Here is a 19,687-nt window from a genome sequence, read left to right on the forward strand (position 1 = left end):
TGGGGGTCGCTGCCTCCAGGCAGTCCCAGGGGCAAGGCTGCTGTCTCAGTCACACACCTGGAGGGCCTGTGTTCCCAGGAAAGCCCTTCACGGGTTCACTGGGAGCAGCAGGCCTTCCCGCCGCCCTGTAGGAGATGAGGGGATTGTCAGCACGCGCACTGGACCCCTTTTTAAACATCTCTTGCCTCCTTTTCTCTCCTTCTACCCCCTCCTCACCCCCACCAGAAACCTCCCACTGAGCTCCTGCTCATTGAGAGCCATCATTTCTTCTGAGAACATCTGAGCCCACCTTTCAGGTAGTGGTTCCTCCAACTTTGGGTGCCATCACCTGGCATCACCTGGGGAAACCTGAAAAATACCCACGCCTGGGCTCTATCCTGGCCAATGAAGCAAGCCAAGCCCCTGAAAGGCCAGGAGAAAATATCAGAGGCTTTGTCTCTTATCCCATCCTTTTAATATTTTTATTGTTTACCAATGTTTTATGACGTACATGACATATTAGTACAAGCAGTCCACGAATACAGTTCAATAATTCTATGCATATACTGGGATAAGCACTAAACAAAATATTTTTACTATAAGGGTGCAAGCAAACAGGTTTGGAAAGCGCTGGTACAAGGGGAAAAGGAGGGCAGGTTTACAATAAATGATCATGGGGAGTGACAGGGAACATTGCAAACTACACAAGGGTTCATGCCCCACCTCAGAGCAGATAACACTATTTAGCTTTTTGCCCTGCCTGGATGGAGGCCCAAGGCTGTCCGATGGTCTGAATTTTAATTTAAGGTGACATTTCATTTTATGTGAAATCTCCCAATTTAAAAATCACAGCACCTAATGAAATATAAAAAGGAAAAAAACACCATGGAGGCTAAAGAAAACACTGGACTAGATGGCCCCAAGGGTGCCTGGCCTGGGACAACCCTGTGAGGTAGCGTTTCATCTCTTTCATTAAGGAGGAAACCAAGGCTCCAGGATATCAGGAGTTAATCCAAGGTCTGAATGATCTGAATCTCAAGACGATAAAAGCCCTGGCTGCCTTGTGTAGCATGACTCTTCTGAGGTTATTGACTTCCCGGGAATAAAGGTGACCTTGAAACAATGAGATTCCAATGGCAGGAAGGCTTTGGTTCTCATTGTGCCTCTCAAGGAGCAAAAGTTCTTCAGCTTCTAAACTACTGTGAACATCTACAAGGGAAGTCAAGGGGCTGGGGAGAGGGGCTAACTATCTCATCATTTCTAGGGGTGCCAAAGGGCAGGAGCCAGGCCAGAAAGGGGGACATGAGTTAATGGTAGCATGGGACAAAGCTGGTTCAAGGATCAAGGAAGGAAGAGGGAAACATCTGCATCTAGGGCAGCTTACTGATAATACACGACTACCAATACGCATTGGGTACTTAACTCTATGCCAGAAATTGTTCTAAATCTGTAGCTGGACTGACTCACTTAATCCTCACCTTGTGAGGTGGGACCTTTAGTATCCCCATTACACAGATGAAGATAGGCCAAAGGCCACAAGGCTAGCAGGAATCTTAATCCAGGCATTCTGACACTGGGGCCAGATTTTTAACCTCTCCTCTCCATCATCTCTCTGATGCTCCAAAGTCATCAGCATGGGGCAAGGGGGTTCTTCAAGCCATTACAAATGAATAGGGGAATTATAGATGAAACTGGACTCCGCAGCCTGAATCCAGGAAGTCATGCAAACAGGGATGGTATCTATTTCATTAGATCAGGGAAATTTCCTAAAACAGAATATCAACTTTATTTCAAATTGTAACACCTCCCTGTAACTCAGGTTGTTACTTAGGTTTCTCTTAGAGAAGGAGGCTACTCTTTGGTGAGTCATTTCTCTTTTAATTTCTTTCTCCTATGGGGATAACAGCTAAAGAGAATTGGAAAAGGGAATCTCCTATTCTCAAACTCTTTACAGCAGCATTGTCCAACAATGACGGAAATGTTTTATACCTGTTCTGGCCAATACAGTAGACACTAGTTGCATGTGGCTATTAAGCACTTGGAATGTGGCTAGTGTGACTGAGGAACTGAATTTTTAACTAAAATTAAAATTAAATTTAAATGTAAGTAGCCACATGTAGTTAGTGGCTGCTGTATCCGACAACATAGAGGGATGAACGCCTCTAAATTCTGTCTTCCCCCAGATGTCTGGGTCCACTCTAGAGTCTCTGCAAAGACTTGGGAGGAGTAAAGTAGGTTAGGCTTGTCACAGGCTACAGGTACCTCTGTAGCCTCCTGTGGGCCTTCGGGGCTGAGGAGCTCACATTGAAAGTCCAAATGCAAAGTGTTTTTTTCTTTTTTTGGCAGGTGGGGAGGGAGGGGGGAGGGAGGAGGGTGTTCTTGTTTAATCCCAAATCAGACTCTAACAATGTCACATTTTAAACCTTTTTAATCTTCATGGCTCCCTTTCCTAGCTTCTCCCAACTAAGACCCAGGTTCTACAATTTAATGGCCAAGAGATGTCTACCCACAATACTGCTGCCCAAGCCCATGACAAAGTTGGAGGAGAGGAACCAAAAATATCTTTTCCTCCTCCACTTAAGATGTGTGCTCCTTCTAGGGTTTTGCTTCCAGAAGCTGACCTCTGAGTTCTGAAACGATGTCTGTGAGGTCGAATGGCAGAGGCATCGCGGGATCATCCTTTTCCCAATATGGCCGACATTCTGGCTTCTGATCCACAGGCAAAGTTCGGGCAATTCGAGATTGGCACCTGCAAGAGTGAGAAAAAGCAATTAATCCAATCCAGGAGGAAATTTCTGGAAGACCCAAATGCATGGGACACTTGGAGCAATGCTGGCAAATGCTCCAAAAACAATCCTCTGTGGTGGTGATAGGGAAGAAGGAGTATGCAAGGCAGAAAAAAAATGTGTATAAGACCGAAGAATTTTCTTTTATGGTGCTGGGACTTCTTTTTTGCAATTCTCAGATTTGTATTATCTCGAGTGGCTTCCTAGAAGCCAATCATCAGGGAAATTCAGTTACTCTGCCTTTAAAATGGTGAATTATTTTTTCATTATCTCAACTGTTATTTAAAGTGTGTGATTAAGCCATTATCAGATTTAAATGTTTGTGGGATTTCAATGTATTACTAGATTACTTGGAAAGATTAAATTGAATTTGCTGCATTAAAACATCCAGGAATAGATTAAACAATATTACAGACCAGGATTGACTTTGGAGATCCTGGAGATTTACAAGTGTCCCAGCTTGCCATGCTCAGAAAAAGGCACTCCAAGGAGAGCCCGATTTATAAGGATATATGCAAATAGAGGTTAATAATCATTTCCGCTGATGAATAGGTGGGGAAAACTTCCACAAAATTAAATTAAGAGGGTAGCAAGAGTTAGTCCCTAAGGAAAACACTTAAATCACAGTTTTTATTAAATGGATTATTCATCAATAGTAGAGAAATTAATTATCATATGCAACTAAATTATAGCCCTGTAAGAAGAAAGGTGGGCAGCAGCATCACACCTTGGCACACATCTATCTCTCAGAGAGACCAGCTTATTTAAAATTAGTCTGGGAAAGCTCAATGGCTTCAGCTTCATTTATCTGAAAAATGAGGATCAGGGAGCAGGCAACACAAATTGCAATAAGGAATGAACAATTACTGTACTCTCTTGGAGTACATGGCAATGACAGTGTGTGCACCCAAAAGAAATGCTATGAGTACATTTGCAAGAGTTGTATACCCTTCCCCCACCCCCACTCAACCTGCCTTCCCTGCATCTTTCTCTAAATCAATTAAAAAGTGCTCATACCCAATGTTTTCTGATTGTGTAGGGTTTACTGCGATGAGATCAAAGCAAGGAATATCCAGGCCCCATTTCCAAGCCTGATGGTAGGGAGGGTTCCTAACTGAAGGACATTTTCTTCTCTGGGGAATTATTAATGGTGAGGGGATCCCCTTGGGAAAACATACTTCAACTTTACACCTATTTGCGTGTGTGGTTAATTGCCACACCGGCATCCTGTGCACTCAATCCGCCGTCCATTACACATAACATCCCAATATATCTTCAGCTCTCTGCATCAGGCCCTGATAATAGCGTCTGTTAACATGCACTAAGTACTATTATGTAGCACATCACTTCATAAATAATAAGATTAGCTGACCTCAGGGCCCCAAGAAGAGTAATGTGTTTAAATGTTCTCATTATTTATTTAAAACAGGAATTAAAGCAACAGAAGCTGCTTTTGACAATCCTCTTAGCATAAATATTAAACTGTTTGCCCTGATAAGCCACGCACTGCACTGAAGAACAGAGGACGCGTTCGGCAGACTACTTAATAATAGGTGTTAGAGACCCTGCTGCCGGCTGGCATGGTTCTGAGGGTGCATCTCTGGTCCAGAGACAGTCTCTAAATCACATGAAAGGGACAAGGAGGAAATTAATATTCAAGGCAAGCGGAGACTAATTACAAAGCAACCCTGCAAAGCTTTTTAAATTGTGCTTGCTCTCTGCCTCTGAATCATAGAGTAATGCTCAATTTACTAGGTAGGGAAAGTTATTCCAAATTGAGCATTTCAATCTCACAGTGGATAAATGGTCTGTGCACACATTCTCCTGGTTGGCAGATTAAAGGGCTGTGATAAGTGTCGATCCACCTGGAATATCATAAGGGTTGTAAAAAGTCAATAGAGATGCTTTTTCACCTGTCAAGTGGGTTTGGTCCCTCATTTTGAGAAAGTTAAAAATGCTAAAACCTCCTGCAGAGGTTTGCTTATGTGGCATAGTACAAGCCTGTGAAGCCCACCGGCTTTTCTTTGGGGCAAAGTTGCTGCGTGGCTTTCTGCCATTGTTCTCCTCATCAACAGACAGGCTGGTATGGGAACTACTCTTTCACATGCAGGCCTGATAGACAAAGAGGTGTATATGTTTGCCTATTCCATGCAGGCTAGGAGTAGAACCCTTTGCTGGGTTTTCCTTCCTTCCTTCGGTTTTCTTTCTTTCCTCCCTTCCTCCCCACTCCCCCCCCTCCATCCTTTCTTTCTTTGGCCTTTACAAATTTATTTGGATAAGAGATCATAAGATACATTTTTATAATACACATAAGAAAAACACATTTGAACAAATAAAAAAAAATACAGTCAGAAGCTGACTGAATTTCATGCTTATAAGTGTGTTAACTTTGAAAATTCACAGAAGAAATCCAAAGTGTATTTAAAACTTGAGACCATGTTTTACAATACTTTATTTTAAAAATGAATTGAGCTTTTAAAGGCAATATGTGACTTAATCGTTTTTCAAGTTATTTCAAAACGGGTTTTTAGACACTGTCAAATATGTACATGAAGAAAAAAGACAAGAACTTTGGGAAGTAAAGTATCACAGCCCATAGCAGCATGGTAAAAGTTTACTTTTTTCTATGAAGACTCTTCCATTTACATTTCATATTATAAAAGCAGAAAGAATTAATAGCCAGGTATATATGAGGAGTCTATGATTATATAGCAAAAACAGTTGCCTAAAAAAGCCTGAATTCTATGAAAATGTGTACCATATTACATACATAGTAATGAGTAAATATAAAAAATATGATTATTTATTAACTCCTCTATATAAAATATTTAGCCCCAAATCTCATGCAATATCCCCTACATCTACATCTCTTTTTTGAAGGCAGCTGCAAGCTTTAAACAAATATGTATTTGCTATTTTAAAAAGTTTAACTCCAATACTAAAAATGTGTGAAGTTCCATAGAAATTTTTTTCAGTACTCTAATAACAAGACAGATCATGATCTATAAATAGGTTTCTTCAGGGTCTTAATTCAGAACTTTCAAGTTCCCTTAAAGGGCGGGTGTAGCTCAAATGGAAAACTCTTCCTTGACTGTCCAGCAGTCCTTCCCAATTTCCGAGTGATAGTGATTAGGCTTATTTAGCAGAGGGCTTGTTGGTCGAGGCTATATGTATGTATGTATTTACTTATGAGAAAGGACAGCCACCCCCAACTCAGATATAATATGATCTGATTCAATATCATATCAGACTGTGATACTGAAAAAACGTTGAGAATTATTTGAAACATGTTCCTCTCGGGGTTTTAGTTATCTTGCTCAAATCACTCATTCTGCCTCTCGTCTGTCTCAATTTCCTAAGATGGAGAAGTCAGAATACTGCAGCATAGTGGCTAAGACTGCATGCTATATATGCCTCTTGGGCATGCCTTTTAGCCTCACTGAGCCTCAGTTTCTTGTCTGTCAAGTGGCGATGATAATACTAACTTTTACGGGATTGTTGTGGAGATTAAATGAGTACATGTAAAGTGCTTAGCAACGTTAAGTTTAGTAAGTCCTTAATAAATATTAAATATTATTATCACTATCATTACTTCTACTGCTACTGCTACTACGAGCGACAGGTAAGAGATGGAAAGGAAAGTGCTGCCTGTTGTACATGTGGCAATTCCCTCCCTCCCGGTGGCAGGGGGCTTGGCTCTTTCTAGGGGAAGCTCAGGAGATACAGGAGCCATTTTTTTCTGGCTTGAATAAAATTGAGCCTGTGGCTGAATTCTATCGCAATGTGACATTCCAAGATGCCAAGGCTTAGGCATTCAAGCTGTTACAGACTAAAATGCTCAGATTCAGAAAGACTCAGTAGTTGTTCCTGAAGACCTAGAATTAATAAGCAGCACTGTTGTTGGACTTTCTAAGTGCTGGTTGTTTAAGATTAATTTGGCCTTTACCGGAAACAAAGTTGGATTGTTTCTTTAACATACATACTTTATGGTCCCTAACAAAATACAGGGGTCCCAAGCTATCATAAGAAATGTCTTAGGAATACTGATTGTGGTAGAAATTTGTTGTCCACTTTTCTCACCAACAGGATTCTAATTTTCCTGTGGGGTATCTAGTCCTTCCTAATGCTGAGACATGGGGGACTGGGTGGGATTAACTCCACCTCTACAGCCGGGAGAGAGTCTAGAAGGGCTTAAGCTAAATAGCGTATCTCATTCTCCTAATCACAGGGAGTAGTTTAGAGGGAGGTACATGGCCCAACTCTGGGTAATAGACAGAGAGTAAATCAGAGGACTAGTATGGGAGCTAAGGGAAAAGACTTTCTTCCCTCCTGGTCTTCAGACTATTAGGATGTGCTATCTGGACTTACCATAGTCATTCTGTTACTCTCATACCACAAGGGGCTGGGTCTTGGGTGATATTGTTTGAGTAGCTAAATCAATTCTTTCTTAAAGCTAGCTGCACTTAGATTTTTGGAATGTCATGAGTCTTTATTGTTTGTTAGGTTTTTCTGTCACGTGCTACCCAAAGAATCCTGGCTGATACGCTGGTCATGCTCCCTACCTCTCAGTTACTTCCCACCTTTTACAACATCCATTGCCATGGCCCTGCCTGCCAAGTGGCTACTGATTGTCCTTTCTTCAAACTGAGAAGTTGTGGCTGAACAGTGCAATGTGTGCAAAGACCATCTAGGTACAAAGGCATGAAACACGGACCTTTGTTTTTGGTTCAAGTAACATTTCTATTTGGGGAAAATTTCTACCCAGATGACCAGGGACTGCTAGATGTCATCCACACTGGCCTTTGTATGAAAATGAGCCAGTTTTAATGACTGTCTCATTTATTTCTTTCTTTTCCAAAGAAAGTTAAATAATATCTTTAGAGTCTGTGTTCCCAGGAATAGCAGGCCACTCCAATTCCAGCTCAACCATAGGAAAGTTACAGTTTTCCCTTTAGAAAACCTTGTCCTCTCTATTCCTATCTTTACTGCTTCTTGCATTGGCAAATAAACTTGGATAAACTCAGAAAATACTGCCCCTTTCATGGAGCATTTCAAGGGCAGCAAAGGAAAATAGTATAGATTCCATCTCTTTCCCCTCCCAAATTCATGTCATTTAGATTCTAAGAACTCTATAAGCCATTCCCCAAGCTCTTTGCTACTAAGGAATGATCCTCCTGAGTGACTTGGTGACATAAGGGAAGCAAGAGCAAGGTGTCATTCTGGCTAGCCAGCCAGCAGATTATCCAGATTGCTCCCCGCAGGTGTAACTCAGACAGGACCCCCCTGCCGCCTGATTTCCCCCAGGGCTGCACTTACACTGGGATGATCAGGGTTGCAGCTACATTAGTGAACACTGGTGGCCATGCTAAAATTAACCACTTTAGCTAAAGTGTGTGTTAATTATGGGTATGCAAGCAGTCAATAAAAGGTTAATGCAAAAGTCAAAGGATAAATTTCTTCCCTTATTGCATCACTTCACAGACTAAATGACTAACATTATACTTTGTGTTTTTAATCAATAGGTTTTACAGTAATGTGCTGGCCATTGATTTTAAGAAAACATATAAGGTCTTCTTCCTTGTCCCTAAATTTTGCAACAAATAAGGAAGGACAGGTAACATTTCCATTACTCTTGATGAAATGATAAAGAAAGACTTCAGGAAAAATACTTTCTGTTAAAAAATTTAGCACTGGGACAAGCAAGCTTAACACACATACACACAAACCTAGAACTTGATGGAAAAATATTACCAAACATAAGCCATTAAAGAAACAAGAAAAATGAACCCCTAAAAGAGAGAATTCCTTAATGGGAAAGAAGAGAGCAACTGCTAATTAAAATGATAATTACATTTTTCACATTGTTTAAGTGTGCCAAAGAATTTCAATACCCAGCAATCTTCACAATAACCTAGGAGACATGGGGCAGGTAGGCCTTATATTTTGGAGGGAGCCTGGGATGAATATGGGACTGGAATGTTCTCTATTGGTTTCAGTCTCCAGATCCCATTAGCGTCACAACATCGTACTACACAGAGTGATTTCAGTGTTTAAAGGAAATTATTTTTCATATAAAATGGTATCTAAATCCCTGGCAGTACTTTATGTACAATTTAAGGGATTTTTGTGCAGAATTTTAACTCCACATGATTTTTACCCTAAGCACTATATTTAAAATCTAACCTTAAGTAACAGGCCACTCCATTGTACTGTTTTTCATAATCTCACTATGCTTTGCCTTCAAATAATTTGTTTTAATGTCTGGTGAGAATTGTATGTAGTCTTCTTTTTAACAATCTTACTCTTGACACGCTAAATGCTCTGAAAAGATAAGAATGAATTAAGGAATTCATAATTTGTCTTCTTGGACTTCTTGTTTCTGCTATCATGGTGCTGTGGACAGCTATGCAAATAAACAGGCAACCTGTCATGCTTGCATCTATCATAATGATCTACTTTGACAAAGGCAGTTTTGTAAAATCAGCTTGCTAAACATGTGTAACTCACTTTACCTAGCCAAACCAATTCCTAAACTTTGAGTTCCAACCAAGGACATGTTCATTTTCTCTTTGAAAGGCTTTTAACCTCTTATGCCTCTTATGCATGTTAATGTTTCCAGATCAGCAAAGTCAACACATGTGGGAGTGAGAAAAAGCCAAACTTTCACCCAGGGGTCATTTTTTTTTTTTTTTCTGGGTCAATATACCCTTTTAGCAGGTAGTATTTTTCAGCCATGACCACTTGAGAAGCTGGGCTTAACCTAACTTCTAATTGTAGACGAATCTGCTTTGGCCTTATACTTCAGGGGAGAACCGAGAAGCCAGCTTCAAGATGGTCTGTTGAAGTGCTTAAAAAATGCTTTGAATATCAAATATACCCCAAATATTTTTGAATACCAAGAGAACGCCACTGAGCCACACAGACATCCAGCCATTTCCCAAGTGCTGTTCTGCCAGTCAGCATGGATGACACTGCTGGATCTTAGCCAAGCCACCAGCATATTTCTGGAGTGCTTACTGTGGGACAATTTTGGATGCTCACTGGGAGGAAAAAGGAATAGGACAGGCAATGACCGGCTGCTATAAACAGCTTGTGTTCTCCACATTTGTTTGGCATTTTCTATACAAACAATGGCTTTCTTCAGTTCCAAGACTTCCCCTCAATACCCATATTACCTATAATGTCTCTGAAATAAAACATTCATAAGACTATCTGTATAGCCCAATAGCTGTGAATATTAGGTGTGTGTTTTTTTGTGTGTGGAGGGTTGGGTTTTTTTAGGGGGGATTCTAAGAAGGAATTTCCCTCGATAAGGGGTTTTCCCTCCTCCTGGCTTATAGAACCAGGGCCTCTTTCCATTCTAAGTCACTGCTAAGAGCTCCCCTGGCCTGTGGCAAAGGCTCCTCCAAAGGAAGAGAAGACCCTGGGACAAGGCATGCAGATGCTCAGAAAAGACCCCCAGGAGATCAGGGGGTAAAGAGATGAGGGAGGTAAGAACCTCTTGCTGGTCTAAAGGTCAGGGAAAATTTGGGTCCTGAAAAGGCTCGAAGGCATTTCTACTCTTTCTTTAGGTGTCCAGGGGAATGTGGTGCCTTTTCCCATTTACTGTTAGTATCTGCTTTTCCAACCAAAGCTCCTTCCCAACCCACATGATTATACTGTGTAATCCTCATAGCATTCCCTAATCCCCATCCCTCTGAAATGGTTCCCGTAAACTTTTACAATAAAAACAATAATAGCCTATATTAACAATGAGTGCCAGGTACTGTATATGCTTTCTATTTAAATATTTATCCTCAAAACAATCCTATAAGGACATTTCTATTTTCATTCCCATTTAATAGATGAAGAAAATGAGACCCACAGATTAACTAATTTGTCTAAGATTTCAAAGCCAAATAAGGGATAGACTCAGGATTCGAAGCTAAATTGTCTGACTCCAAATCACAAGCTCTTTGTACTACTCCAAAACAAAAACAAAAACAAAAACAAAAACAAAAACAAAAAACCAAACAGATACCAAAGGAATCACTTTTGGCCCTCATTAAAAATTGCTTCCCCAAGGCACCTCGCCCCATGTCAGAATCTCTAGAGACAGGCCATGGGAATCTTAATTTTCACAAGTACCCCTGGCACTTAGAATCTTAGAATCAGGCCAGGTTAACCTGCAACAAAAGACCACAAAAGTGCTGTAGGTGGAAAGGGATAGGGGTGGGAGGGTACGTGGGTGTCTTTGGGTCCATGGAGAAATGACATTAGCATCCTCTCTATTTCAGAGGAAACCAGACTCAGAGTTGGCTTTTCTTAGGCCTGCAATTTGGTCCCCTAAGCAGGCAACATAGAACAGGTCTCCTGGAGTCCTTTCCACTATTCTAGGCATGCTGGCAGGTCCCGGGAACCACTTAATACATGAGACTGCTTGGCCTACCACTGGGATGTAAACCCAGGAGGTAGAGAAGGTTGAGAACAATTTTATCCCCAGATTCATTTGTCGGCTTGTCAGTTACATAATGATGGTGATGAATGGGCTACCTTGACAGCTGAACATTTAGGAGCTGCTGACCTTTGCTCTCTGGTCACATGATAGGGTCACCTGAAACTTGCATGACTTCTACCTGCCCAAGGGTAACAATAAAAAGGTCAAATGGGCTGGACGATTATGTGTATCCAGTCTGCGGCAGCTCGGTTAGAAGCTTTAAGAGAGGACGGGTTGGGTTCCCCAGCACACAAAGCTATGGAACCACTGCAGAAATGTGCTCAACAAAAGATATACAATTTCAAAGCAGTCTAGAGTAACTTTCCTTGCAAGAGAATAGAATGAACTCATTATTTTTAAAGGGCAACAATGAAAACAAACACTTTGGAAGAAAATATATTCTGCCAGTGACTCTGCCATTGGGAGGGAAAGCATACAGGAGTATGACTTAATGAGTGATATGAATGCTATACCTTCAACATGGCAGAAGGTCCAATTTGATGCAATTACTGGAACAAAATCCGCACCGGGCAGTATCAAGCCCTCCTTTCAGCTAAAGAATATGGTCTCTCTGCTGTCCTCTGTCAGCAAAGGTAAACCACAAAGGACCATGATGGACAAAAGATAACCCTTTCCAAATTTCATGGTTTCCCTGTAGCTTGAAACTTGTTTGCGTGGGACAGTTTCAAACTTCAGAAAAATTCTAGAATAACTTACAATCAGAAATTCAAGGCTGCTGTGATTTTTTCAGCTGCACTATAATATTTTTCAAAATTCTTGCAAATCTGAAGATTTTTCTTTTGTGACTATTTGGCTAAATCCCATTTACGCAGAATCAGATAATAGCAGTCACATAGGTAATGAATACAGTCATGAAAATAAAAGCCAAAGGGCCAATATTTTTTATTATTGGCCCTTAGAAACTTTATAATCCACGGAAGGAGCATACATTACAGAGGTATCTGATTTATACAAAGAGCCTATTTTCTACAAAGGATTTTTCCCCTACAAAGTCAAAGACTGACAGACAGACTACCATTTGAGCGTAATCCACTCATACTCCTGAGAGATGAGCAAAGCAAAGGACAATGGCTTACCAAATAAAAGGCCAGCTGTTCTGACTTTGGAATGCTCATCTGAGTTGTAAGCTGTGAAATAAATTTGAGTTGATGGTTCCTCCATCTGCTTACCTGTCAGTCTATTTCCACTGTACTGCTGTTCTTAGAAATATTTCCATGTAACCTGCTTAATTGGTTTTTGAATGCTGAGAAACATCTCCCAAGTTTATTTTACCCTTATATCAAACATGAGACTACTGGGTCCTTGTTTCTCTACTCTTTTTTCAGAACATTCACAAACAGGTCAAGAACACTTAAGGCAGAAAACTCAGTGGTGCCCAAGGCTACTAGAGTGAGGTAGCCCAAATTCAAGTTTGTGGACGTAAATGTCAATTGAAAGGAAATCAGAGAATAATCTAGGATATGTATAACATAGTGATTTCAGTGGTGGATGATGACTGTGGTTAATAGTGTAAGAATGTTACTCTTTACAAAGTGTTAAGAATATGGAGATACATAGGAAAATTATAACCAAGGTAACTTATGGATGATAGTATTTTTGTAGCAGTGGCAAAGAAGATATATCAATTCTAAGAGACAATATGCAGGGGTATAAGGAGTATGGGATTTTTCCTTTGGGAGTAATGAAAATGTTCTAAAATTGAGGTGATGACAGCACAACTCTGTGATGTAAATGAGAGCCACTGGGTCTATACTTGGAATGGACTGTACAAAACATGGGGCTGGATAACCTAGGGAATCTGGTGGTAGAAGAGGGACTGTTAACAGGACAAATAAGAGAATGTTCTCCCATGAACTCTAACAAATACATAATACAAGGTATTAATAATCAGGTGAGTTGGGGGAAATACACCAAATGTAAGACATGGACTACAGTTAATAGTAATAGTTCGATGATTTTCTTTCATAATTTGTTACAAATGTTTCACAATAATGCAAGGTGGTGGTGGTGGGGTGAGGTATGGGAGCCCTGGGTGATGATATGCATGCTTGTTTTATATGTTCACACTTATTGTTTATGTATGTTCATGTATGAATGATATACTTCAATAAAATTTTATTTAAAAAATAGTGAATGGTGGGCCAAAATTAAAATGCCAGGTTATTATGAACATATCAGTCTTCTGCTAAATTTAATCTCTGCACTGATTTAAAAGCTGAGTAAAAGCCAACATTCTTACAATGGTCCACAAGATCCTACAAGAACTATCCCTCCCCTCCCCTTGATTCCTTGACCTTTTCTACAGCCACTAGTCCCTTTGTTCACTTTGGTCCAGTCATATTGGTTTATTTACAATAAGCAGGCCAAGAGCACTCTCAGGTATGAGTACCTGCTGTTTCTTCTACCTTGAAACCACCCCCCCCGCCCAAGATATCCATGTGGCCTATGCTCCCTCTCCTTCAGATACTCCTTAAACATAAACCAATAACTGAGGCCTCCTGACTACTCTATTTTAAAATAGTGGCATCTCTACTTCTCCAGGCCCTGTACTCCCTCCCATCCTCTTTACCTGCCCTGACACCATTTGATGTGTGTGTGTGTGTGTGTGTGTGTGTGTGAGTGAGAGAGAGACAGAGAGAGAGAGAGAGAGAGAGAGACAGAGAGAGAGACAGAGAGAGAGAGAGAGAGGAGAGAGCGAGCTCCCTAAAGGCAGGGATTTCTGTCTGTTTTGCTCATTGCTATATCCTCAAAGTCTAGAGCAGAGTTTGGCACACAGTAACCACAGTAAATATTGTGGCATGCATAAGTGATTGAAATCACCTTACATCTGGATGGTTCCTCCTTAAAATGAAACTAATTTCTCTGCTATATAACAATTTAATAATAATAACAAGAAAAAGTATGAATCAAAGAAGGAATAATAAATATCACCATTATCCACTGTGATGGTTAAGTTCATGTGTCAACTTGGCTGGATGGTATCCTGATGTTTGGTCAAGCAAGCACTGGCCGGATAGTTACTGTGAGAATATTTCATGGATTTAAATCATTAGTCAGTCGATTGCATCTATGGCTGATTACATCTATAATCAAGAAAGGAAATTGCTTTCAGCAGTGAGAGAACTCTCATCTAGTCAGTTGAAGGACTTAAAGGGAGAACTGATGATTTAAGCAGTCAAAAAGAAGAATTTCTATCTCTACTTCAGCCAGCTAGCTTCTCTTGGGGAATTCATCAAAATCTTCATTGGAGTTTCCAAGTTATGGCTTACTCTACAGATTTTGGACTCTTCAATCCCTACAATCGCATGCACCAATTCCTATAATATATCTCATAATATTTACATATTTTGTTTCTTTCACACAGGTTAGGAGGCCCTGGGTATCGAACCCTGGACCCTCCATATGTAGGCAGACACTCTATCAGTTAAGCCACAACCGTTTCCCTGGATATTTTAAAACAGGAACAGAATTATATCTGGTGTAGCTCTTCTGTAGAAAGGGAAGAAGAACAAGCAACTATAGCATCAAGGTTGCTGTGCTAATAAGCCCTTGAACTCTAAAGACATCAGACATGCTCTGGTCTTAAATCCAAAGTGTATCTGCATTTTATATTCCTAGGACATGAATGACAATATTTCTGCAGTTAAACATTTGCAAATTAAAATTGCTTTTGCTCACGTAAATATTATGCTATACCAGGTTCAGTGATCAAGAAGGATGAGAGCTTGCTCAATGTCGCTTACTAAGTGCCTGCCTACTGATAAACTCCCAGGATCTGTGCAGGAGGGAGTTTTTATTATAGCTTTTAGTATTCATTCATTCATGTAAGGAATATTTACTAGGTATCAATGTCTTAGCTTGCCAGACTGCTATGACAAATACCAAACAGCTGGCTGGCTTAACAATAGGAATTCACTGGCTCATGGTTTGGAAGGCTCAAAGTTCAAAATCAAGGTGTCATCAAGGCTATGCCTTCTCCCCAAAGTATGTAGAGCTCTGGTGCTGGCTCACTGCATTCCTTGGGGTTCCCTGGCTTACAGCTCTGCCTCCTGTCACATGACCTACTCTATCCTTGTGTCTGTTCTTCTGGTCTCCGCTGACCTGCGGCCTCTCCCTGTTGTCTTTCTGACTTTTGGCTTCCAGTTTCTTTTTCCTAAGGTCTCCACCAATATGGGGTAAGACTCAGCCTGATTGGTTGGGCCACACTTTAACTAAAAGTATCACTTTCAGAAGGTCCCATTTACCATGGGTTCACCCACACAGGGACCCGGATTAAGATTAAGAGCATATATATTTTTTGGTGCGGGGGAGTACATAATTCAATCTACCACAACCAGGATCTAGAGAGACAGCAGTGACCTGGATACACAAAGTCCCAGGTTTTGTGGGAGTTACATTCTGGTGGGGGAAGATCTGACAAGAAATAGGTTTCTCAGCTATAAACTGCATTTAGCTGCTAGCAACAGGGATCAGAAACATTAGTGGCTAAAAAAGATGGAAGTTTATTTTTCTCTCATATTCAAGAGGTCTGAGGAGGATCACATGAAAGCAGTCCATGGAAAACCGTCAGGAACGCAGGCTGCTCCATCTACCTTCTTGCGCTGCCATTCTTAGCAGGTGGCTTCTGCCCTGAGGTCCCCACATGGCCCAGGATACTCCAGCCACCATCCGAGCGTCCCAGGCAGGGAGCAGGAGAAAGGGGAGACGGCTAAAATATGCCCTTACCAGCTGTCTGTCCTCTTTCTAAGGAGGGCATACCTCCATCCATATTTCACTGGGTGCAGCAAAGGAGCACAGCAAAGGAGGCTGGTAAGATAGGTTTTTTCAGCTGGGTGCACTGTCTGCTTCCTTTCCCCCATCAAAACTGAGCTTCTGTGCTGAGATTCAGTTTTGTTTTTGCTTAACAGTGCTAAGGAAGAAAGAAAGAATGGGATCTGGATGAGAAGTCAGCATTCTCTGTCATCAGATGTAAGCAACTAAATACTTTTAGCTAGAGATAAATGCTCTGTAGCAAATCTAGTGGGGAAATGAATAAGAGGGTGGCAGTGGAAGTGTCCACTCGGGGGAAAAGTGCAGGTATGCCAGGTGGGAGTGGGTTAGGTATGTTCAAGGGACAGCAAGGAGGCCACTCTGGCAAGAGGAGGCTGATGGGAGAGGAGGGAGGAGACGGGGTCAGAGAGGGAGCCAGAAGACTGGATTTTATTCTGAGATGGGCAACTACTAGAGGGTTTTAAGCAGGGAAGAGATCTAATCTCTGTCAGTGCTCTGCAGAAAGGCTCTAGACTCCTTTAGCAACTGGGTCACTTCATGGGAGTAAACAACTATGCTTGACCTACACACAGCATTCAGGTGATGAAGCAAAATCTCTTCCTTAAGATGGGGCTGGGAGGGACTGAGGGCTCTAAAACTGATTGTTCCATTGCCTTTGATGCCTTGTTCCCTTTTGCTCGAGTAGAAAAGAAGAAATACCGCCAGAGCCTCCCTGTGTGTCCACGTTCACCTGATGTGTATCTGCAGAACTCAACTCACATCCAATTTATGCTGTTCTTTTTATCTTGGGGCTGTGGATTCAAGCTGAGGAAGGAGGGTAATTCAATATGCTGAGAGCCACGGAAGACTGAACAAGTCTTCTGAGTCAGTGCCAGCTTTGCTTCTAAAATGACTTGGTTTGAAAGGAGTTTTAAAAAATTGTGCTTCAATAGACAGCAGACCCAAATTCTGATCTCCTCCAACTGAAGATTTTGCTGTGCTGCTGGCGATGCCACCTTTGCATGGAGCTCATGGAGCTTCGGGAAGAAAGGGTGAGGAATTGCAAAGAGATTGCCTTAGGGTTCTAGTGTAGCCTCCAAAGCTCAGATTAACCAGGTGGATTTATTAATTAATCATCACAACCACAACTTCCTCACCTGGGCATCTTGGAGGAGGAAGTTAGCAGAGGGACAGGCCAGTATCTATTTCTTACAGTTTCATATTCCCTGGTCTAACCGGCTGATGCAAAGCTTTGAGTCTGGTTTCTTCACTGTCTGGGGTGAGCTCATTCTCCCAGCACTAGTGTTTGCTCGTGGGGTGACCTTGGGAAGGACAATGAAGCAGCGTTTTCTCATCTGTCAAGCTGAGGACAGCAACGGAGACTCGGAGTCACATCTGGTAAATGCTCCAGGTTGAAGTATTGGCCACCTCATCTCCAAGCCCCCTGGCTTCCGGAAGAAGGCGTTTCCAATAGGGAAAATGAGCATGCCCTGTGCCTGGCAGGGCTGGAGTGGAGGAGTAGACTTTTTTTGCAGGAAAAGACACCCTTAGGCCTTCACCATGGATCCCAGGTGCTTTCTCATTTGCCAAAACTCAGAAGGTCATAAGGAATCAAAGGATGACATCTGCTTGTGCAGAATGTCATTATAGAGGAGTCTGGGAACAAGAGGCCTGTTACAAGTCACCTTTCCAGCTCCTGAAAACAGGCCGATTAATGGAGAAGTTGGGCTTCTCACTGAGCATCACAGGAGTGGGGTCAGCTGGGAACGGGCCAGGGCTTGGTAGTGAGTCAGGGCAGCACAGCAAGGACTTGATTAGCTGCTGTAACCTCCTGCCCCCACGCCTGGCCTGCCAGGGAGCCAGGCTTCTCCGCAGACTGCTAAGTTAGAATTTATACTTTTTGGAAGAACGGTTCTGCAGTTGAGACCACCTGGGAGTTGGCAGGGAATATCTTACTGAGGGTCCATTATGCTTTCTCTGCAGTTTTAGCTGATAGGTTAGCCCCGGCGAGACTGCAAGATCTGGGGAAGCTTGCTCCTCCTAATTGAAATTGCTCTCTCTAGCTGGAGACAGACTCACAAAGATCCCAGTGCCCAAAGGCACCAGTTGAGTCCCTCGCCCAGCACCGCATGTGTAAGTGCCCTCAGCAGTAGCCTATGAAGTGCAACTAGAGAGCTGGGAGGACACTGTTTCTTCGGAAAGCAGCTCTGGCTCTGTCTTCCACCAATACCAGAAAATCCACCATTAATTCATTTTCTCAAGCATATGGGGGAAAAAGGAGGAGACGCATTTTAAAAGGTGACTAAGGGGAAGCGGACTTGGCCCAGTGGTTAGGGCGTCCGCCTACCACATGGGAGGTCCGCGGTTCAAACCCCGGGCCTCCTTGACCCATGTGCAGCTGGCTTATGCACAGTGCTGATGCACACAAGGAGTGCTCTGCCACGCAGGGGTGTCCCCCGCGTAGGGGAGCCCCACACGCAAGGAGCGCTCCGGTAAGGAGAGAGCCACCTAGCATGAAAGAAAGTGCAGCCTGCCCAGGAATGGTGTCGCACACACGGAGAGCTGACACAACAAGATGACGCAACAAAAGGAAACACAGATTCCCGTGCCGCTGATAAGGATAGAAGCCGTCACAGAAGAACATAGTGAGCCGACAACTGGGGGGGGGGGAGAGGGGGAGGGGAGAGAATAAATAAATCTTTAAAAAGAAAAAAGAAAACATAATTTTAAAAAATGTGACTAAGGAGAATAATGCTTTAAGTCACCTCTCAGCCCATGCTGCTTCCTGCTTTGATGGAGCAGCATGTGAGCTCTGCATTCCCAGGGGTGGGGGGAAGGTGTGGGGGTCTCCAAAGCCCAATTTACCCTCTTCACCATTTCACTGAGGGTTGACCATGTGAGCAGTCTTCTGGGAGAGATTCGTTCAGGAGGCCAGCAACTACAGACTCGAAGCAATTTAATTGGTTCCAAGTTAATGTCCTTTTCCAGTTGGTCTCATGTAAGCACCTGGGAGTTATGCTCACTAACTTAAAATGATTTATAAAGTTCTTTCCCAGGAGAAAGGTCTTTGGGCAGGCAGTGAGCGAGTCTGTGAGTTATTTCTCTGTAGAGGGTATAGTGCGAGGATGAAGGAGCAGGTTAAACGGTAAAGAATCTGAAGCTCTCTCCTGGAAGGGAGGGCATTCTCATCTTTCAGCAAGGTAATTTCTGACAGCTATGACTAGTTCTTCCGGACTTTGAATCTGGCAGATTCTCTGCTCTGAGGAGATAATCTTATCTCATGCCCCCTCCATTTAAAGGTGAGGTTAAAAGACTTGCTCAACAAGTTCGAGGCAGAGTCAGGACTAGAATCCAGGTCTTAGTTCACTGTGTGCTTTTTTCCTTTTCCTCAAATGTTATAATTGTAACTAGCTACTATTCTCTTTAGTATCTACTGTGTAGCAGAGGGCAATCTAAGTGTTTTACACATTTATCTCATTTAATCCTAATAAGTTTAGGAGGTTGGTATGATTATTATCCCCATCTTAAAAGTGGAACACTGAGGCACCAAGTGGTTATGGAATTTGCCCAAGGTCCCACAGCTTCAGTGTGATGTGGCCAAAATATGAACCCAGGCAGTCTGGCCCCAAGCCCATACTTCACACCACTACTGTATAATGTTCTTGAAATAATGCAC

At 42.2% G+C, this 19,687-nt stretch overlaps 1 protein-coding gene across 1 annotated transcript in view; it reads right to left on the reverse strand.

Moving 5' to 3' along the window:
- Positions 1 to 437: 437 nt before the first annotated feature.
- The window catches only part of FTO (FTO alpha-ketoglutarate dependent dioxygenase), a 405,189-nt gene continuing 385,939 nt past the window's right edge, over positions 438 to 19,687 (reverse strand). The window contains exon 9 of the mRNA XM_058280010.2: positions 438 to 2,728. Within this exon, the coding sequence (XP_058135993.1) occupies positions 2,575 to 2,728 (154 nt within the window). The 3' untranslated portion in view covers positions 438 to 2,574. The remainder of the gene's footprint in view (positions 2,729 to 19,687) is intronic.

This window comes from Dasypus novemcinctus, chromosome 18 (assembly GCF_030445035.2).
Source record: "Dasypus novemcinctus isolate mDasNov1 chromosome 18, mDasNov1.1.hap2, whole genome shotgun sequence".
NCBI classification, from domain to species: Eukaryota; Metazoa; Chordata; class Mammalia; order Cingulata; family Dasypodidae; genus Dasypus; species Dasypus novemcinctus.